The 23,359-nt window shown below is 41.5% G+C and overlaps 1 protein-coding gene across 1 annotated transcript in view; it reads left to right on the top strand.

The window, feature by feature from the left end:
- The first annotated feature begins 1,824 nt into the window (after positions 1-1,824).
- Positions 1,825-23,359, top strand: part of CD226 (CD226 molecule) — an 84,437-nt gene continuing 62,902 nt past the window's right edge. The window contains exons 1-2 of the mRNA XM_061170128.1: positions 1,825-1,870; positions 2,175-2,513. Coding sequence (XP_061026111.1) covers positions 1,825-1,870; positions 2,175-2,513 — 385 coding nt within the window. The remainder of the gene's footprint in view (positions 1,871-2,174; positions 2,514-23,359) is intronic.

Here is a 23,359-nt window from a genome sequence, read left to right on the forward strand (position 1 = left end):
AAGTTTGAACTCCCTTATGGATGTCATTCAAGACACTTTCAAACCAGACCCAATTTCATTTTTGTCCCTTCCCACCCACTAGACGGTAATCACATCATTTCCTGAAAATGCCCCGTGTTTTTGCACCTTTATCTCCTCTTCTCATTTCTCTACTTGGGAAGTCTCATTCAGGTTGGAAGGCCTAGGATGTGGTGCACTTTTTTTTTTTTTTTTTTTACAAAGTCTTCCCCAAATCTGTTAGAATGAATTGTTCCTCTCTGGGATGTTGTAAAACTTGATCAAAGAAATGATCTAGTTTTATTATAACAAATTGCTCCTTTAATCTACCTGACCCAATACTTTATGCATGACTAGAGGGCAGAGACTGTGTCTTTCTCATGCTTGTGTCTCCAGGACCTAAGCAGGGTACCTGGTAGAGCTCAGTAAAATTTTCATCAAATTGTTTCATTAAATTACTTACAAAACAGAGATGAGAGTTACTTCATCTGACTATATCACAGAGCTGTTATAGACACAGATAATATAGATGTGAAAGGTTTTGGAAAATAGAATGCTCTGTAACCATAAGGTAGCACTATATGTTATTATATGGACACATTATAATTTTGTTCTGATTATCATTACATTTTTTATTTCATATTTGATTTCATGTTTCCTGAGAAAGTTCCCACATTAGATACTGTTGTTAAGGAGAGGACACCTGCTGGTGAACTTTTGGATGGAATCACATAGGCTCAGAGTCAGCATTAGGCAAAGTTGTCTTTAGTGGTGCCTGCTCCCCCTTTTCTCAAATTTTACCCCCCTTTTATTTTGACCTTCTCATCGGCGGTCAAATGCATTCTTACATTGTTGCCTCTTGTTACAGAGGCAATAATATATTTTTATGCTGACATGGTTATACGTTCCCAGCAAGTTCTTAGGAAACTGAACTGTTATTTTATAAGAGAGGGAAGGGAGCAATGACGCACCTACTAAGATTATGTAAGATGGAACCATGGGGGAAATTAGGTGAAGGGTACACAGATCCTCTCTGTACTATTTCTGCAAATTCCTGTGACTGTACAATTATTTCAAAATAAAAAGTTTAAAAAAAATCAACGATAATGGTGGATTTGTATATTCCCTGAGCCACGATACTTTGGAACCTGGAGGGCCTTCAGCGGTCCCTTCATCACCCCCGAAGCAAATGCCTGAGGTCAGCGAAGAGGCAGAGGTGACAGGAAGGCCATGCCCCGTGGGCCGACCATGCTGGTGGAGCTGCAGGCCCCTCCCTGTGCCCTGTAGACTCTGCCCCAATGTCACATTCTCAGTGCAGACTCCCCAGCTCTCCTATCCAGGGGGAAACACTACCACCCCATCCCGGTCCCCACTCTCCTGCTTTGTTTTTCTTCATGCAGTTACCACCTAACTCTATTTTGTCCTTCTCTATTTTATTTTATGCCTCCTCCCACTAGAATATAAGTTCCATTATGGCAAGGATATTTTTTTTTTTAATTTATTGCTGTATCCTCATCGCCTAGAGCAGAGTTGGGCCCAGAGCATGCACTCAGAGAATGTTTGTTCAAATGAATGAATCTTTGTAGAAAATGAAAGCTTGAAAATAAGCTATTTCCCCGAGAGAGAAGTAACTCAAATCTGCCCATCTTTGTACGAGAGCAAACCTGACTTTGAAGCTAAGACCTTTTTCCTGTGTTCATACTTCAGATAAAGAAGACACTGCTGATAGGATCTGAGAGGAAGGAAACAGTGCACCGTGCTGGGGCTCTCAATGTGACATTATAAAATTGTCTTTCTCTAGACTGGCCTCCCAAACAGGTTCCAGAGATGGATTACCTTACTTTCCTCTTGGCTATTCTTTATGTATACAAAGGTAAAGATAATGTCTTCATTTAAAGAATTTACTCCTTTTTTAGTCTTATAGTGTGACATGTTCAGAATTTATAATGCTCTTAGTTGGCTTAGATAATTTCTCACTTGTTCAGAAAAACTACAAGTTGTAAATACCAATTATCAGCAGTGGAAACCTTTTTAGACTAAAGTAGAAACTGTTAGCCTTTACCATGATCTCAGTTTACTATCTTGCTAGGTCTAGAGTAAGCTTCAGATGTCTGTTTGGTGTTTCAATCATCAGGTCTAATTGAATTCACATGATCACATCATGGTGTGTCTTTCAGCTCGATGTGAAGAGATATTTTGGGACACAACTGTTAAACTTGCTAAGAATATGACCCTAGAATGTGTGTATCCATCAAAGGACACTTTAACCCAGATGGAGTGGTTCAAGATCAAGACACTGGAGAGAGAGTCCATAGCCATTTTCAACCCCACTTACCGTGTGATCATAAGAGAGCCGTACGCTGATAGGGTTTACTTTTCAAATTCAACCACGGCCTCTAACGATATGACCTTGTCCTTCCATAATGCCTCTGAGGTGGACGTTGGCTTCTATTCCTGCTTTCTTCATACTTTCCCACATGGAACCTGGGAAAAGGTGATACAGGTGGTTCCATCAGGTAAGTGAAATTTTTATTTACCTTTTTACCCATCTACAATATTTGTTTCTGTAAAGACCAGGTAGAAGCTGTGAAATGCTTTATCATATTTTTGTGCCATTTTCCAATTCCGTTTCTAGATTCTATATTATTGTTTCAAAGAAGTAATACTGTGAATCAATTCCGTTTTTCTTAATGTGCTATCATTTCCGAGTAGAAGAAGCGTCTCATGAATTCGAATGTCATGGGAGAAAGCACAGGCTTTATCTTGTCTTAATGAGAGCTTGAACCTACATTAAGCTGATGTTGGCGATGTTTGGGTTCAGGGATCAGACACCTCCTGTGACGTAGTCCCATTTCCTTTTGCTTCCAACCCTGCTTGTTCAGAGTCCTTTCTGTAACACCAAATCTGGGTTTATTAGTGAATCCTAGGCAGAGTTCAAGCACTGGCTCTGTTTTTAGCTTCATCCAAGTTTCACTAGAGAAGATGCTTCAGAAATTGCAAGCTGTCATTTCAGAAAGAATCGAATGATCTCTTGAAGTATTTCCTGCCATGTCTACCAGTGATTGTGCTTTGACGCTTAGTTAGTCCTACAAGTAATAGCCACATGGATTGGGTGTGGTATGTTGGAAAAACTTGGGTTTTATAGCCTTTACTTCCTTTATAACCTTATATTGGCTGCTCAGTCCCTCTGAATCTCAGGTTCCTGAACAGTAAATTGAGTTAATAATACCATTCTCTTTGTTGAATGGTTTAGGGATCTTATATGTAAGGAACTTGGCCCATGGTAATCGGGGAATGGTAGGTATTATTATTACTGTCACTATTATTATTTCCTAGGCTTTTGATACAAAATGACTAGTGATGAAATTTTTAGTTGTCAGAGATAGTCTAGGGAAGGAAATAATTTGGGACTGTGTGTTTCTTGTCTGGTGTCTCTCAAATTATATCCCAAATAGACATCCAGCAGAGCACATCATATACCACCTGATATAGTGCTTTCTTTTTAAGAAATCCGTATTATAAAAGAACAATTTAAAGTACTATATAAGGAATATCTAATGGTCAGGAAGTAAGAAAAATTCCCATGTGTTAGTTTTCCCTTTCTCTTTAGGTGTACCTAAGCTCAATAATAATTCTGTGTATATGGGTGAGGCTTACAGAGTGTCAATTAGCAAAATCTCTTTAGTTAAGTACTTACTTATTACAGACTCCATTTTGCCCCTCAAGATCTCATTTGCTGTTGTGTGCAGCCACCTGTGAAATGCTGTTTGCGAGTCTTCAGTGTATAGTCCACTCTGATTAGCCATGCAAGTGGCGGAAAGGATGGGAAGGGTCTTAGGTGTGAGCTGTTTGGCACATGGCCTGAGCCACCATGGCCAGAGATAGATGCCCCTCCCCACCCTGCCTCGTGTGGTGAGCTTTTGTAGTTTAGGTCCCAAATCGGGTATTCCGATTTCTGTAAAGAGCAACCAATTGAAAACAGGTACACCTGAAACTAACACAACATTGTAAATCAACTATACTCCAGTAAAATTAAAATATTAAAAAAACAAAAATGTCCATCAACAGAGGAATGGCTAAAGAAGATATTGTACATATATACATATATACACTAATATGTATAAGATAGATAACTAATAAGAACCTGCTGTATAGCACAAGGAACTCCACTGTACAGTAGAAACTAACACAGCATTGTAAAACAACTATACCCCAATAAAAAAAAAAAGAAGGAAAAAAAGAAAACAGGTAGAACGCTGGTTACCAGGGTGGGGAGGTGGGGAACGGGGGAGATAGATGTTGGTCAGAGTACAGAGTTGAAGTTATGCAGGATGAACAAGTCTAGAGACCCAATGTACAGCATGAAGACATTAATGATAGTTAATATCATTGTCTTGAACACTGGAAATTTGCTAAGAGGTAGATTTCAGGTGCTCTTATCACCAAAAACTGGTAACTATATGGGGAGAAGATGTGTAAATTAGCTTGACTATAGTAATCATTCCACATATCATTTTGTTGTATATGCCCTAAACATATGCAATTTTTATTAAAAGCAAAACAAAACAAAAACAGGTAGCTTGACCTCTTGTGAAGGTTTAGGATAGAGGGTAGCGCTAAATTATTGAGAACTAAATTATGGTTGCCACACCAAAGTAGGATTTTTAGCATCATGTATGAATGATTTGGGCAATATTTTCTTAATTTTATCATCCAGATTTATTTCTCCTGTTATTATTTTGAGGATAGGAAAAGGGAGATCTCTGCCTCATGGGGCTTTTTCAAAAACAGTGGTGAGATTTTCAGTCAGTCACCAAGAAAGGGGCGGCCAACTCTCCATCTAGTTCAGATTAGAATCTGATGGTATTCTTAAACATATTTTGCTGTTGTTTTTGATCATTTATATTTTTAAAGAATAGATTGCATTAACCAGCCAGTGAGAGTATTTCATTCACTTTTGAGATTTGGAGAGCTTCATTTTTTTTTAAAACTAAGAAAGGTAGTGAATTTATAAAATATAGTAGCTGTATTTACATTAAATATACTTAAATATACTTAACCTTAAATATACTAAATTAACCTTAAATATACTTAAATTCTTCCATGTGTGCTTTATTAACAACATATCAGGATCTACAAATATTACATGCTTGTATAACATAAAGGGGGAGTTGATGATCTATTTAACAGTGAAAGATTGGACTTGGAATCCGGAAATCTTAATCTGTATAATAGATCGTTAAGATCTTCAAAAAGGTGAAGGAATTGAGCCACACGTTCTCTAAATATACTGATTTCTCCTGTTCACTGAAAGCTGATGATGTGTGAGGAACTTGATCAGTACCTTACCTAGGTCTTCTCGTTTAACGCCCCCTGCACACTTGGCTGTGGACGTAACCTTGATTTTCGAGTGAGGACACTGAAGGAAAGTAAGGTCTAGTAATCTGTTCAAGTTCTCAGACTTCGTTTGTGTCCATTGGATAGAGTTGCAATTACAGGATGGAAAGTGCCAGCTTAGGGGGCATAGGAGCTGGCGGGGGCCCTTGAATGAGGAGACATCCATCCTTGCTTGTCCTTTTGGCCTCCCTCCCCCTTGAGTTTTCAGCCCAGAGTTGAAGAGCAAATTGGATGTCTTATTCTGGATAAATGATATTGTTAATGCAAAATTATGTTAAAACATGTGTTACCTTCAGAACAGGCATTTCTTAATCAGTAACTGATTTAGAACATTTAATGGCAAGAATGGCTGCATTTATTTCACTGCCTCATGGAAAAATATGCTGAGGCGACTTGAGAGGTGACATTTCAAAGGTAGCCCTTTCATGGCAGAGTTTGCGGTGGAAGTGGGGTTGTGGAGAAGATTACCGTAACCCATGTGTCTCTGGCTTTACTAGTCACTTAAGGCAAATGTAGTTATATTTATGGAAATGTCCCCCCAAATGTATGATGCACCCCAAAAACTCTGCTAGCTAACTCTGATTAGGTGCCTACTGTGTGTGAAGTAAATGCCTGTCCTCTCGTTTAATGCTTGTGAAACACCAGGCGGGAGATTAGCATGGTCACATTATACAGCTGAGGAAACTGAAGTTCAGGGTCATTAACCAACTCAAGGTTGCTGAGCTGCCAAGCCGCAGCACCAGGATGAAACCAGCTGGTGTTTCCAAAGAGCCAGAAATGAGAGGAAGGGGAGCTTGACACCAGCAGAGTGAACATGAGCAATTAAAAAAAAAAATTGAAGTAGAGTTGCTGTACAATATTATATAAGTTACGGGTATACAATGTGACGATTCACAATTTTTAAAGCTTATACTCCATTTATGGTCATTATCGAATATTGGCTATATTCCCTGTGTTGTACAATATATCCTTGTAGCTTATTTAATACATAATAGTTTGTACCAGGGATTTTTTAGCATAGAGAGACTGGTGTGAGGGAAGAAGAGAAAAGGGCGTCTCCGGGGGGTACTGATGGTGTGGAGAAGGGCATGAGGAAGTCTGGTTCACGCAGAGCACAGAGCTCCAGGAGGGGTAGGTCTCACCCGGGCTCCAGGGCCCCTCATCGCCTGAGAGGCAGGCTTGAGGGTGAGGAAGAAACTGTGACAGTGGGACCCTCTCTCTGCTCTTACAGCAGAGGTGCTCTGGGGCCCCAGGTAAGGTTTTATACAGTAGATCCTATGTTTAAAAAAGAAGCCAAAGCCCATGGGGCAGGAGAATGTCAGAGAAGAACTTGGAAAGATGGGACGGCCCAATGTTGCTGAGCCTAATGGGGTTGGAACTTGACCCTGCAGTATAGACTGTGGGAAGTCTCTGAATGTTTTCAGAGGGAGACACATAATGACCACTTTTTTTCACCACCTAGAAGATTAAACTAGTTGCATCCTTATAGAAGGGGAAGAGTTTAAGGGGCAGGGTGAACAACTATTATTTTATGGATTGGAATGCTTATCCACTGCTGGTAGGAGTGCAAGTTGGTGTATCTACTGTATTATTGGTATTGGTAATATTCAGAGTTCTCCAGAGAAACAGAACCAATAGGCTGTGTCTGTGTATAGAAAGACATTTATCATGAGGAACTGGCTCATGTGATCATGGAGACTGCAGTGTGGGCCGGCAGGCTGGAGACCCAGGAAAACCAATGATGGTGTAGATGCAGGCGGAAAGGAGGCCAAGGAGGCCAGTCTTTCTGTTGTATTCAGACCTTCAGGTGATTGCATGAGGCCCACCCACATTATGTAGGCCAGTCTGCTTACTCAAAATTCACCAATTTAAATGTTAATCTTATCCAAAACCACCCTCCAAATTAATACCTAAAATTAACCATCACATCTATTTTGGAAAATGATATTGCATTAGCTAGTTAAAGAACCCCATTCCTAAGACCTAATCATTCTCTCTATTGTATATTCTGGGGATTGCCCACATGTAGGAGGAATGCCTGAGAGTGTTTAAGGCAGCAGATCACTGTGATAGCCAACAAATGAATGACTGATCGCAATGCTCATCAACAGGGATGAATTTTGGGAACATGGTGTGAAAGAAAAAAACAAGTTTCAAAAAAACATACAGGGGATGATTCCTTTCCTTCAAAGTTTAGAGACATGCAACTAAACAATATGCTACTTATAGATACAAACGTGTGGTAAAACTCTAAGGAAAGCAGATTTCCGAAGCACAGGCAGGAAGGAGATAGAACCAGGAAGGAATACAAGGGTCTTCCAAGTTCACAATCAGGTGTTTTTCTTATGCAGGTGTTTTATTTCCCATCTGTCTTAAAAATGTTTTATGAAACTTCTCTCAAATCTATTGAATTTCTAATAAAAACAGTGAAGAAGATACAATTGCAATTTTGAGCAGTTCACAGGTAATTATCTAAGTTAAGGGTAAGATCTTCATTCTGATTTGGCCTGGAGGGCTGGAAGAGGGAAAACAAGGATTCCAAATTTTTATGATTCAGGGACTGAAAAATGATGGTTTCCCTTAAAAAGATGGGAAATTAAGAGACCAGTTTGGCTTGGAAGAGAGTAAATAAGTTCAGTTTCAGATGCATTGAGTTGTAAAGTAGCCTTTGACCAGCTCACGGCTGAAATTATGGAATGACAAACCATAATGAGGTTCAGGATTGAAAACACCAATTTTGGAGTCGTCTGGATGATCACCCAGCACACGTGAAGAAGATGGTTCACTAAGAAACTACTTGTATGTGGGACGGAAGCTGAGGCAGTGGCATTGAAGGATGGTCACGTCGAAGTGGGGGGAGCATTCGTGTTAAAGACTGGAGAGAGCATAGCGAGGGGAGGGAGGGAAGAAGCGGGAGAGACTCGAGATGCAGGACAGACGCGTAACTGGTGTAGGAGCCAGACGGGTTTCCTCTTAGCTCATGTGTACAGGAGAGGGTTAGATGGTCCCCTGCACACATTCTGGTGCTCTGTGTTGCTGTATCACACAGATTTCCCACTCTGTGATCTTCCACACTCCAACCCCCCCATCTCAACTTTGACATGGGATGTTCCTCACTGTCTCCTTTTTAAGGTTTCGTTCTTTTCTGGGTGGGATGAGGCTCCCTGTGTGTCATCCATGTTCGGTCTTAGATGGGTCTTATCTCTATTCCCGTCAAGGTCAGTATTTGCTTTTCTCTTGCCAGTTACTTTTTTTTTTTTTTTCTAATGTTGGGGTGATCTCAGGATTTAAATTTTATTTAAATCTGGAAATGGGGGAGTGGCCCGGATCTGGCTGGTAGAAATGGGTGTGCTGATTTGTGGGACCGAATTCACTTATCCATTAATTCACTCATCAAGTCTTACTGAGAACCTACTATATTCAAGATAATGTCTGTGGTGGGGAAGCTAGAAAGACATGATCTGAGCCCTAAACAGTATGCAGAGCATTAGGGGAGATAAAAGTTGTATATCACAAATTATAACGTAAAGCAAAGAGTAAGTGCTATTATAGTTCAGAGGATAGAATTTACTTTCAACCGGGAAACTCAGGATAGATTCCCTGAAAGGGGGGAATTTGAAGTTTACCTTGAAGGAGGTAAGTCAGAATATCTGGACATGGAGTTGAGCGGAGTAGCATTCAGGAGAATTGCTTTAAATATTATCTAAAAAATAGATAACTTTGGCTCTGCTTTAACCTACTTTGCAAACCAACACATAGGATTGATCAACAATGAATGCAGTTTATTCTGGTTTAAAATTCATCGCTTGGTTTATTTCAACATGTTGACTTAATGCTTCAAAAGGCATAGGAATCCAGATGTGTTATGCAATTGTATTTTGCAATGTATCTTGAGAAAATTTTCATACTCTCATTTCAGCTTGTGTGTTATCTGTCGCAAATTCAGAAGGAAAGAAGAAAACTGCACTACCTTACATATTAGTGAAAGGTGCAAAATTATGGAGGGGAAGCCTTTGTCTAAAAGCCTTCTTTGCCAGTCAGTGGAAATTCCAAACAGGGCTAAGAGGCCGTGGAAGAAGAGTCTTTCTTACTCTCCTGTTACATGGGTCACCAATACATACCAGCATGTTTTGTCCCTGCTGGATTCTTTCAGCTTTGCCCGTCAGATGCTTCTCTTTTGCTTTGAGGTTGGGTTTGTTTGTTTTTAAGTGAGGTAGAAGAATAAGAAAAAATTCTTTCATATCTACTGTTTAAAGAATTAATAAATAATTATTAATAAATAATAAACTCTCTTAAGGTCCATTCTTACAAGCTCAGAAATCAGTCTTGAAAGTTTCCCCATCTGTGTAACTGTGTGTTATACACGTACATATATGAGAATAAAAAAGGGGGGTTCTGTGAAGTGTTACATTTCAGCAGTTTTTCATTTAAGGAAGAGAAAAGATATTAGGTAGTATCAATAAGAAATAGCCAACTGATGAAAACAAAAGCATTTTAAAGGCTGAGAAATCTCACTCCTTAATGAAATAAAATAGTACATAGAGAAGGCAAATGATAAAGAGCATTTTAAGACTCGTGGAAAGCAAGGTTATGGTCACTGCACTTCTCAAGGGTGAAATTAATGGGAATCGGAAAGTGGACTACTTACCAGAACCCAGGGCAAGGTGGTTTTTATTGACTTGCTTTCTGTTCACTAAGCCAGGGAGGAGATGCTTGAGAGCACATATCACCATGAGATTCAGTGCTCAGGCTTTGGGGTAAAGCTCTGTAATCAAAAATCAAAAAGGGAGACATAAAAAACAACTCTGAAGCAAGGCAATACTGGATTTATATACAAAATTAGATTCAACAATTGAATGGCAGGTAAAGTTTAACGTAAGGAACAAATACACATTTGGGTTTGGTGAGAGTAGTTTTTTCTGTTTGTCCACCTGAGGGCACAGGCCTGTGTCCACCGTGCTACCTCCCTGCCCTGCGAGGCCGCCCAGGCTTTCCCACTTCTCAGCCGGGTCAGCATCCAGAAGAGAACATTTTCCCTAGACTTGTTGGGAAATCCACTCAGGCAGTCCAGAGCAGGGGAGGCACCTGGCTGTGATCTTTGCCTGTGGTTGTTTTGTTTACTTCCACAAGCCCTACCCTTCCTTGAGCAGCTATTGTTATTTCCAAGATGACCATAGCGTAAGGGTGGCTTTGGCTCGAGGATGAACTACAGCTGAAGCAGAAGCACCGGCTCCCCTGTGGCCCTCGGAGACGGTCTTCGTGCAGCAGAGACACACAGTTCTTGGGTTTTGCTCCTTCAGCCCTCAGCCATCAAGACAACTTGCACCTCTTCTATCACTTGTGACCACAACCCCCCTCTCCCCAGCACTCGGGCGGCTGCCAGCCGCGGGCTCTGGAACACGCTTCCTCTGCGGAGTGGGTGCTGCTGGCGTGTGGTGTGAGTGCAGGGTGGGGATTGTGGCTTCGTGAGTAAGAGCCCCTCCAGGTAATCGGAACCCGCTGGGCCCACGCACACTGAGACCCTCCCCTGGACCGTCTCAGCTTCTAGATTCTTTTTTAAAAATTCCTCTCATCAAAGGTTGAGAACAGCAGCGATGGAGCTGTGTTCACCGCATCTTCTCTCGGAAACTGCTCGTAGGATTAGGGGGAGGCGTCAGGGACCTTCAAAGAGACCTTACGGGGATGTGCATCCTGACAGGCCACAGTCCTGACGGAGGGTAAAATGATAAAAAATTTTGTAAGGTAAAAATGCTGGATTTGGGAAATTTAAAAACGAAGAAGCGAAAAGGAAAATAAATAACTGAAGAAAGAAGGAGAAAGGTCAAGCTCTGAGGACCAGAAGCTTAGGGCTGTGCAGCCCGCTTTCTCTTTGAGCCGATGCTGTCCAGGGGCAGCTGGTTGAACGTTTATAGAAAGAAGACTTGTCTCTAAGCTCTGCTCTTGGTTGCTGGTTTTTGTTTTTGTTTGGTTTTTATAGGGAGTGGAGGTTGCAAACAGGATAGCTTTTCTGTTCCTTCGAGAACATTTCTGAAGACATTTAAGATTTTGAAACCGTTAAGAATTTTAAGACTATCAAGCCCATCCTTCAGGGATCAATGCGAACTTATTCCCCTAGGCACCGTCTCTTCTACTTACTCCACAATAGTTTTAATTAAATAACTCAGCTGATGGGGCTTCTGGCACTTCCCTTGAGAGATTACTCACAATCCAATAAATATCAATGTGAGAAAATTTTCCCTGACTTAAGCTATTTAACCAACTTACATTAAAAAATAAAAAAGTCTTCTTCATAATCTGCCCAGAGAGAAAGACCCATGTTCCGTAGAAGATTGATATAGAAAGCTTTCTAAGGATGGAGATGTGAGATGCAATATTCACATTTAATAGCACTGTAAATAGCTATACACGTCATACCTGCTGGGTTTAGTAGGTCCAATAAGGATGATGTCTGGGCATGAATTCTGTGAGCATTTATGTGCACCATTTAACTAGCAGAATACTTAAGAAACTTAATATTCTCATTTCAGCAAATTACCTCTTAAGAACATATTTGTTCCATTTCTTGGCAGGCTACATGAAATCCTATATGCTACCAACACTGACATTTCCAGAATAGCTTACTGAAGGTGTATGCGTATCTTTAGGATAATTTCCTTCTTGACATGAAGAACCCAAAACTTCAGAAAATTTTAGGTCATCCACCTAATTCATTCCACTAATGGAGAGAGTACATTTATTTCTCCTTACAAACTGGGCACTACAATTGAAAGTGTGTATACCATTTTTCATTTGAGAAACAGCCAGGGAATTCAATACTTGTCTCTGAGGCAGAGCTCGGTAACATTAGTGTATGTCCCCAAATGAGATCATTTTGTGTCCCATTAGCTTGTGACACCACAATTCTCAAATTATGTCCCTGTTATCTTTTAAGAAGCATAGTTGCTCATTTAAATAAGTCAGTAAATATAAATAAAGAATATTTATTGAACATAGGACTTGTCCCTTCTTCCTCTTATTTTCCTTAAATCCTACAAATGGTTCCTAAAAGAATGAACATTTCATAAGATGGAAACATTTCCAATTACTGGTATTGTGTTTCTTTGAGCTGACACAGTGTTTGAATTTTTATTCTTAACACAGTCTGACTATTATGTTTTCAGTGAAAATAGCAGAACTGAACCAAAGAGCAAATTATTATACCTTATTGTTCAAATGACACTTTGAGATGTTCTAGTCTTTTATTGGATGAATGTTGATAACAGTAATTTAAAGAATTGTAAGCCCTTTCTAAATACATTGAATAGACATTTACAGTTTGCTGTGAGGAGAAGAAGAAATGAGTAAGAAGGTCACTGTTTTTGAGACGTTTATAATCTAATAGGGGAGGTACATACTATACATTATGTAAACGTGAGGACCGAGTAACTGTGATGTACAGTGGAACTTGATAAGTAGCATAGAACAACGTCTGGGGAGTTGAGAGCGGCAGAGGTTACTTCCAGTTTGGGGGACCTTGAAAGGTGCCTGCACCAGACCAGAAATCTAGGTATGATTCCAGAAAAAAAATGCATCATGGAAAAAAACCCATGAAAGGGAAATGCTCTTTGCATTTGGGGCAAATGAAAAATACATTTGGTCATAAGCTTAGAGGAGGGGCAGTGGTGGAAGGTCTAGTTTTGAACTTCCTTGGTGGTTAGTAAAGTTTTCAAACAGCGGAAGTCACATGGGTCATGTTTGCAGCCATTATTTGGAGCCCTTACTCTAGCAGCTGCGTGTGGGATGATTTAGAGGTGGGGAAAAAGAAAGATGGGAGACTAGGAAACAAGGGAGAGGGAGCCTGCAGCCCTGAAATGCAGCAGGGGCACTGCCTCCAGGGCATGGCCCACCAATGCAATCTTCACAAAGTCTCTGCTTACCTTGCTAAATCACAGCCAAATGAAGCTCCCCCCTCCTCAAGGGCTTCCTTCCCATCCACTCCTAGCTTTCATTCAATAAACAGTTAAACCTTAGTGTGCCAGAGGTTGCGGGTACATAGACATGTCCCAGTCTCTGATCTCGAGCTGAGGACTCATTTATAGTGCCATTCGATGCACGGGACAGGTGCTGGTTGCGATAGGATGGTGGTGGCAGCAGTGCGTGTGCGCGCGTGCCTATACGTGTGTGTTGGAAGAATGATTGGAGCGGGAGGAGGTCATTACGGAAGCTTCAGAGAACAAAAGATGCTTGAGCTTACTCATAGAGGGAGATGCCAAACCTCCTGGGTTGAAGGATGATCATGCTGTTAGCAGGATGGCATGCCTGCTAGAGGGAGCTCATGCTAATGCTACAAAAGCAAAGGGAGTCTGGTGTGCTTGGGAGCCAGCCTGCTGGGTGAAGCCCGAATGTAAATTAGTTTAAGTGGCTAGTGGTGCCAGGTGGCGAATCTGGAGGGTGCAGAGCAGAAAAGAACTTTGTTATGCTTTCTACAGGGGCTCCAGATTTTTGCTTGGGAGGGGTGGGGTCAGTTTTCGGAATACTCGACTTGGAATTGTGTTTGCGTAGCAAGGCCTTATTCTGACTCAGATCACATTTTCTTTGCAGTGGGGTGGGAGCTAATGTTCCCTCTGGTTCCATTTTGTGTCACAACCGTACACCATTCTAAGGTGATTTTACTTTATTTTAGGCAATGGGGAGCCATTAAGAATTTGGATTAGGTGAATGGTTTGCAATTTAGAAAGAGAAGTCAGACAAGACTCTACAAGGGGATTAGAGGAGAGGGACAAGTGAGGGAAGTCCAGAGGCTGTTATGGGCTGAGTTGTGTCCTCCCCAAATTCATATGTTGAAGTCCTAGCCCCCAGTACCTCAGAATATGACTGTATTTGGAAATAGAGTCTTTAAAGATATAACTGAGTTAAGATGAGGTCATTAGAGTGGACCTTAATCCAATATGACTGGTGTCCTTATGAGAAGAGGACATAAGGACACAGACATACACAAAGATAAGACCATGTGAAGACACAAGGAAGAGGTGGCCGTCCAGAAGCCAAGGAGAGTGGCCTCAGAAGGAATCGACCCTGCTGGCACCCTGATTGCAGACTTTCTGCCTCCAGAATTGTGAGAAAATAAATTTCTGTTGTTTAAGCCACCCAGTCTATGGTACTTTGCTATGCCAGCCCTAGCAAAGTAATACAGAGGCTATAGTAGTGGGTCAGGCAAGAGAGGCAAAAGAATTAAACTGAGGCAGCATAGTGGGGATAAAGTAGAGAGGGGGTATATTCAAGATAGAGTCTCTTTCTAGTGTACTTTTCATTATTTTGATTTCTTCCCCTCCCAAAGATTCAGAATTTATATAAAAAACCATTACAGCTGCCAGCACTTTGGCTCAGAAATTGCTGGAGCACTGCTCCCCCTGCCTTCGTGCTTTGTTGGGACTTAGTTCACAGCCACTCCTGGTTCTCATTGTCTCTCTATCCTAATTTGTTCTTTTCGATGCACACCCTCTCTTCTCCCCAGACTAGGTACACATAGTTGTTTTATAATCTATGTCTGACATTCTAATATCAAAAGGCTCATTTCTAATATCTGTTTTCCCCCTGCTGCTGATTCTTCCTCTTACTGCTTTATTTCCTTATGTTCTTGGCTCTTTTTGACTGTGTGCTGCACATCACTCTTCATAAAGCATTTCTGGTTGTTCTTTGAGGCCCAGAATAAATGGACCTTCATTCACAGAGGCATTGTCTTGGATTACTTTAAACTTAGGCTTTCTGGAGCACCCCTGCTCTAGGAATTTAGACTGTAAATTCACGTGAGAACTGACTTGTGCTTACAGCTACTCAAGGATTTTCTTTCTTTCCATGGTCTCCTAGGGATGTGAATGAGGGCAGGTTTACTTCCATTTCATCCTTACCATGAAGGTGTACCCCCAGATGTCTCAACAGGAAGAGGGTCTTCTCCTCCATTACCTATCGCAGGGAGGCCCTGGGCCTTGACACCCATGTCACTTGTGCTGTGTGAGGCTCAGAATCAGAGTTCAAGTTTGCTGAGATTGGCCAGGTGTGCTCAGGGCAAAAGTGGCTTCCTTCCATGTTCTCTCCTCCCTAGTTTGTCACTTTCTCTTAGATTTCTCCTGGTGACTCCTATGTTGTCTGAAATTTGATGCTTTTAAGATATTTTAAATTGTTTAACATACATATTTAGTTGTTTATTTTTTAACATCTTTATTGGAGTATAATTGCTTTACGATGGTGTGTTAGTTTCTGCTGTATAACAAAGTGAATCAGCTATACGTATACATATATACCCCATATCTCCTCCCTCTTGCGTCTCCCTCCCACCCTCCCTATCCCACCCCTCTAGGAGGTCACAAAGCACCGAGCTGATCTCCCTGTGCTATGCGACTGCTTCCCACTAGCTATCTATTTTACATTTGGTAGTATATATAAGTCCATGCCACTCTCTCACTTCGTCCCAGCATATTTAGTTTTTAATAGGAGGTTTAGTGCTAATAATGGAGCCTGGTATTTTACTAGAAATGCAAATATCTACATTTCTAAAAAATAAATCCACCCTCGCACACAATCTGTTCTGCTCCCAGTCTCTCTCATTTGAGTCAATATCCCCGCTTCTCAAAACCATAGAAGTCATTCTTTATACCTTATTTTCTCTCATTCTTCCCATTTAAGTGGCTAGACTTTCAAAATAAATATCTCATCCATGTTATCTCAGCCTATATTGCAAAGCACCATTGTTTCTTACCTCTGTGTATTTTTTTTTTAATTAATTAATTTATTTATTAATTTTTGGCTGTGTTGGGTCTTCGTTTCTGTGCGAGGGCTTTCTTTGGTTGTGGCGAGCGGGGGCCACTCTTCATCGCGGTGCGCAGGCCTCTCACTGTCGCGGCCTCTCTTGTTGCGGAGCACAGGCTCCAGACGCGCAGGCTCAGTAGTTGTGGCTCACGGGCCCAGTTGCTCCGCGGCATGTGGGATCTTCCCAGACCAGGGCTCGAACCCGTGTCCCCTGCATTGGCAGGCGGATTCTCAACCACTGCGCCACCAGGGAAGCCCCTATGTATTTTTTTTAAAAAGTTTATTCATAATCTAGATGCTTTTACATGAAAGTTTGATCTGAGTAACATAGCCCATCAACTACCCAGAAAGACAACATCTGTTGCCCCAGTTTTTGGACTCTGGACCTGGTAGGACTATGTTTCTAGTTGTCTGTATTCTACGTGCCGATAAGGGGTACCTGATTTCCTTCATTGTTGATCATCCCCTGATAAGGCAGGCAGTCTGCTCAGCTCCCACGTTGCTGGGAATGGGCTCCGACAGTGATTATACAGCGGGAGAGTTGAGAGAGAAGATTTCATTTTGTCTTGGCTGTTGGGTGTGAAGTAGCAGGAGGATTCAAGAGTGGTGTCAGGTGTTTACCTGGGGTCCCGGGCAGATGGCGCTCTCACTTCCTGAACTGGGGTGTATGAGGTGAGAGGAAGGCCTGGGGTTGGGCTGAGAGGTTTAGTTCTGGACATCCACATGGAGCTCTCTCATAGGCACGAGGAGTTTTGAGTCCGAGCCCAAGAGAGAAATTGGGGTGGACTGTAAACGTGCAGTCGTGAGTGTGCACGAGTGTGCACTCAGAGCTTTGGCTGGTGATCTTTGGCATCAATAACTATGGTTTATTGAATGTTTATTATGTGGCAGACCTGGGCAGGGTCCTAAAGGCTTTACATGGATTCTTTTATTGATTCCTCACAATACCCATATGAAGTAGTCTTATTAATACAGAATTTTGAAAATGCATTCAAACAGAAAGTGAAGTACAAACCATGAGAGTGGAGGGAGAAAAAGAACTTAGCACTTAAGGGTGACTTGGTAAAACAGTGTTTAGTGGACATGAAAAAACCAAGATGAAAGAGATGTTATTGGACCAGGAGAAGCCTCACTATCTAAACCAGCATTTGCAGGCCGGTTCTGGCCCCTAAGAACCACTCCATTTGACCAACACATTTTCAGAAAATTGGAGACACTCATAAACATCTGGAAGGACTGTCAATATTGACCTGACTTTTCTGTTTGGCAGCCTTTTCTAGGCTGAGTAGCAGCTGCTTTTTCGTGAATGATACATTCGTTAAGTTCTCCACAGTTCCCACTATTCCCTCTCGTTCTACCTTCTGGCTTCTGTAATTTCTGTTATCTTCCTGGAACCTCTGGGAATCTGACATTTCAATCCTTCTCTAATCAATTAAGCCTAAATCTTGAAAAGTGCTATTCAAGGCCTTCTAAGATTTGGTCCTTGTGTACATTCCAAGCTCGTCCCTTTGTGCATCCTTCTTTCAGCCAAAGTGAGTTAAGTTTTAATTCCCTAAACATCCTCTGTATTTCTGAATTTCATGTCTTTGTGCCTTTTCTTTCGCTTAAATATTCTTTCACTCCATTTACTACTCATCCTTCAGGGCACGGCTAAAGAAACGTTGGCCCGTCCCTAAAATGGAAAACAGTGTCTCCTTCTCCACTCCCCAGATGTTGTTTGTGACTACTTTTAAATTGACTATAGGCTGGGACTTCCCTGGTGGTGCAGTGGTTAAGAATCTGCCTGCCATTGCAGGGGACACAGGTTCAAGCCCTGGTCCGGGAAGATCCCACATGCCATGGAGCAACTAAGCCCATGCGCCACAACTACTGAGCCTGCGCTCTAGAGCCCACGAGCCACAACTACTGGGCCCACATGCCCCAATTACTGAAGCCCTCATGCCGTAGAGCCCATGCTCTGCAACAGGAGAAGCCACTGCAATGAGAAGCCCGCACACCGCAACTGAAGAGTAGCCCCTGCTCGCCGCAACTAGAGAAAGACTGCGCGCAGCAATGAAGACCCAATGCAGCCAAAAATAAAAATAAATAAATTTTAAAAAAGAAAAGAAACTTAAAAAAAAATTTGACTATATGTCATTTTCTTTGTATTCCACCTAGCGGGTACCATGCCAGTTTCTTCACTGCCTCCCCCATCAAAACCCTCAGATCCCTCCACTGAGGACCATACCCCATCTCCCTCCCCGTGATCCCAACACACTTGGACACTGTGCTTTGCACTTAGGAGACATGACTCAATAAAACAGCAAAAAGGTGGGGTGAAGGGAGGGGAGTGAATCTTCCATAGAAAATCATCAGCATCAACCCCTGATCAGTACATAGGAAAGGTGTTTATTCCAAACACAATTAAGTGGAACAGAACAACCTCTTCTGATACATTCCAGGAAGTGTAAAGTACTTTCCTGGGTGGTAAACAGAGATTTATAGCACATTATATATAAAATATAGTTTGAAGTATTTTTTGGTGTAGTTTTTTCCCCTAAGTAATTATTTATACCTAACTTCATTCTAAAAGATAAGTAGAGGAGATTTTTTTTTCCCCCTAAATATATTCTTTCCATTGGGCATTTATTAAAATGTACCTAACCACTTTTCTGCATATTTCACAGGTTGCTGAGATACCTTGGTAATTCACCCCACTGGTTTGTTATTTCACCACACAGAATGGTTTAGTGTCATTTGCAAGGTTTTGCTATGGATGTCTATTAGCACATTATTTGTGAATATATTGTGAGTTTAGTACACCAAGTTCACAGAAGCATTATTCATAACAGCCAAAAAGATGGAAGCAATGCAGGTCTCCACTGAGGGATGAATGGGTAAACAAAATGTGGTAAAGACGCAATAAATACTATTCAGCCTTAAAAAAGGAAGGAAATTCTTACACATGATATTATATGGATGAACCTTGAGGACATGATTCTAAGTGAAATAAGCCAGTCACAAAAGGACAAATACTGCATGATTCCTCTTATATGAGGTCCCTAGAGCAGTCAAATTCGTAGAAACAGAAAGTAGAATGTTGGTTGTCAGGGGGTGAGGCCAGGGGATGGGGGTTGTTTAGTGGGTATAGTATAGAGTTTCAACTTTGCAAGACGAAAAGTTGTGAGGATTGGTTGCACAATGTTGTGGCTGTACTAACACTACAGAACTGTACACTTAAAAACGGTGAAGGTGGTCAATTGTATGTTACATAAATTTTTCCACAATTAAATGTAGATATAGAAAAATATATATTAAATATATAATAGTGAGCTTAGTTACAGGATTAATTCATGGGAGATTTACACTGTTGACAATTTTCTTTTCAGAGAAGTTCTTGCTATCTATTGTGTTGCTTTTTGTCTTCATGACACTGAGAACAAAAATGGATTTGTGGGCAGAGAACTTTGGGTTCTGGTTCTGCCCTTCTTCCTAATAGTCTTGTGACATTTGGAAAGTTCCTTCATTTTTATTGAGCTTCAGTTTACTCATCTATAGAATGGGAATAATAATATATACCTTATGGGCAGGCTTGAGGATTAATGAGATAATGTATTCAAGACCCTATGAGGTCATAGCAGGTGCTGGGTACATGGTGGCTGCATTGGATTCCCTTTCCACGCTCCCTAAAAGATTGGATCTTCTTGTTCTGTGTCAAGAGTATTTCCACAAACACCAAGTAAGCGGTTACCAGTTGCCAGGCAGTCCATCAGGAACCTGAGATATTATGATGAGTGAGAAGATAGAGCTCCTGCCCTCATCCCTGTTATATACTAGTAGGGGAGAGAAATAGGTGGTACTATATCACAGTATGATAGATGCTCTGATGGGGATAAATGCCAAAGGGGGCTATCAGAGCCCTTAGGGTGACCCTTGTCTTTCCTTATTGTGCAAGTTGTGGGCAGGGTGTCTGGCAACTAAAGGAGGGCCAGGAGTTGGCCAAAGAAGGAGCCGAGTAGATGTATCCTCCACAGTAGGACCAGCACGTGCTAAGGTCCAGAGAACAAAGAGAGTGTGAGGTGCTTGAGGTGGGAGCCCATGAACCTGGAAGGTAAAGTATGAGGTAGGGATGGGGACAGGTAAAAGGGAGAGGCAAGCAGGGGCCATACACTAAGTGGTTCTGTGTGCCGTGCCAGGGACGGAGAGGTGATTAAAGGGTTTGGCCAGAGGAGAGAGAGTAGACTGACTGTGTCGTGGAGAGTAGTTTGCATGGGACCAAGATTGGATCGAGCTTGGGCTGGAGGCTATTTCACGAACACAGGCTGGAGGGGGTGTAACTGGGCTAGAACAGGGCAGTGGGGATGGAGAGCAGGAGGCATGTTTGACAGATATTTAGAAGGTACAACTGACAGGATCCAGCCACCGATTGCATGAGCGTGTAAGGGAAGAGAAATTCAGCATGACACCGGGGCTCTGAACAGTGGGGAGAGTGGGATGGAGCCATCTTGGAAAGGGGAACGTGGCTTTGCAATATCTGTGAATAGAAAGTGGAGAAAGAAGTTCTGGAAATCTAAATAAGTGTGTCCATTGGCTCTCCTTTTCCACATCACTATCTACTTAGGAAATTCTAGGAGGTGAGTTGGGTGTTGTTTCTCCTTGCAGATATCATGATGTAGTGTCCTTTCTCGTTTATAGCTGGTTATGAACTAAGTGCTGTTCCAGCATATCCTCCCAGTTTTCTGGACAAGAGTGAGCCTCAGTGTAGTTAATTTTGTGACCTATCTAGAGCTCTCCTGTTGGATGGTGCCCACTGGAAAGATACTTGTTCTGAAGCATGGCCACCTTTCATAAATATCAGATGCACATTTTGTCAAACAAGCCTTCATCGAGCATCTACAGAGAAACTTGAGTGGAGTTTCCCTATTCCTGGGGAGGTCATTTTTGTCCAGTTCCTGAGTTAGGTCAAGTGCTCATCATTTCTTTAGAGTAACATGTTACCTCTCTGTTCTAATGGGAAAATTTGGAAATTCCCTAATAGCTTCCATAAAGATGGAATCAGATAATTCCTTAAGTGCCCTTATTCTCATTCTCTTTTTGTTCTCTGAAAAACTTGTTGTGTGTGCTATTTTCAAATGCTATCAAGTTTCTCTCACTCACTTTCTCTCTGATGTATTTAAAAACTTTTTGGCATTTATTTTGCGGTCTTTTGCAAGATGTTTTTCAAATACTCTTTTGGCCTCATTTGTACCTCTGGGCTTCAGCACTCTCTCAGTTGAATGATCTTTTGTTTTTTGGTGAGACCTTCATCCTACTGTGGCACTTTCACTTTGCCAGTCTAGCCATGAGTGGTTTTGTTTTAAACACCCAGACCTTTAGATCTGTAGCACTTACTTTCCCTGGACTTTCAAAAAGGTGTTTTTCAGTAGTCTTGGGGTTTCTTTTGGGATTTTTACTCTTTCAACTATATCTTTTATTTTTTTAACCAGAAAATGTGCATTTTGTTATCCTTTCTATATGTCATTATACAAAATTTCCAATTTGTTTTTTTACTTTGCTTTCCAGTTAGAATTGCCTTTAGTCATTTTGATCATGACAGGTGCTTCAAAGCACATAACATGTATCTATTCCATTTCACAATGTGATATAAATTTCAGTGTATCTTTATTTCCTGTGGACTCACGGAACAGTTACATGTACAACCAAAATGCAGGGGGTCAATAGTGTTTTCAGAGGGGGAATTCAAGATAGATTGTAAATAAATTTGAGTTCACCAGTTTAATTTTTCAGTCTGCTCCATTTTGCATAATATTTTCCTCAAAGTTTTATAATATTGGCTAGAAGGTCTAAAGAACAACCCAAGAAGCTAGTGCCCACTTTGTAAAAATTTTAAGTTTCTGTAGCACTTGCCTATTTAGACAGTTTCTGTGTATGCTATCCTTTTATACATGATGCTGTATCTATCTTCTAGAAACATTTTCTTTTTTTTTTTTTTTTAATTTATTTAGTTAGTTAGTTTTGGCTGTGTTGGGTCTTTGTTTCTGTGTGAGGGCTTTCTCTAGTTGCGGCAAGTGGGGGCCACTCTTCATCGCGGTGTGCGGGCCTCTCACTATCGCGGCCTCTCTTGTTGCGGAGCACAGGCTCCAGACGCGCAGGCTCAGTAGTTGTGGCTCACGGGCCCAGTTGCTCCGCGGCATGTGGGATCCTCCCAGACCAGGGCTCGAACCCGTGTCCCCTGCATTGGCAGGCAGATTCTCAACTGCTGCGCCACCAGGGAAGCCCTGAAACATTTTCTTTTGTCCAAAGGCACAATACTCCATTGATTTTTATTGATTAACCTATTTCCACCCTGAATCAGATGTGTCACTTATATCAAGCTTGTCACTTTCTTGAAAGTTTCCCATTAACCCACTTAATTTTTTTTAGGCCTCCAGGATACATGGAGATAAAGTGATGGATTCCTATTGGTCAGTTCCCAGATAAGGGGGATAGAGATTTCACTAGGGAACAGCACATTTTAAGAAAGGCCAGAGCTGATGGGGCAAGGCAGGGATAAAGGAGAACATGTTGGCAGTTGCTGCTAAGAGACTTGAAAAATCATGTGTTTGGTGGGGTTCAAATCAGTCAAAGCCGAGGTCCTCCTGTATCTACCAGCCCCTCATCCTCCAATCTTGTCTTCCTGCAACCTGACCCAGCCTCTCCAACATTATGCTGTATTTTGCCATTTTGTTACCATATTTCTGCTTCAAAACTACTCTCAATGCCTCTAACTTAAAACTGTTTGGAGGTGGAGGTGGAGCTGGGGGGCGGGGCCGAGAGGGGCTCCCTTCCCAGGCTTTGGTTTTCAGCACTGCGTGTCCTCAGTTTGGCCTGGGTCTGAGTTTTTTGACTTCATGAGATTAGTGCAGAGAAGAGTGTGAGGTTCTGTTGAAGCCCAACGTTTCTACGTTGGATCTTGGGCTCTTCAACACCGATTGTTCCTTTGACCCTAGTCTATGTTTAGTGTAAAGCATGATAGACACTCAGCAAACACGCAAGGCCTTTCATCTTGACAATGAATTGATTTCTCAATGAAATGATCCTTATTATGCCTCTATTAATATTTGAAAAAGACTATCTATCCTTTTTAGTTAGAACAAATGTTAAATTTTGCAATATATTTGCCGCATCTCCAATGTTGTTATAAAAACCTTCTGAATGTTTA

The sequence above is a fragment of the Eubalaena glacialis genome, chromosome 15, assembly GCF_028564815.1.
Source record: "Eubalaena glacialis isolate mEubGla1 chromosome 15, mEubGla1.1.hap2.+ XY, whole genome shotgun sequence".
In the NCBI taxonomy this organism is placed as follows: Eukaryota; Metazoa; Chordata; class Mammalia; order Artiodactyla; family Balaenidae; genus Eubalaena; species Eubalaena glacialis.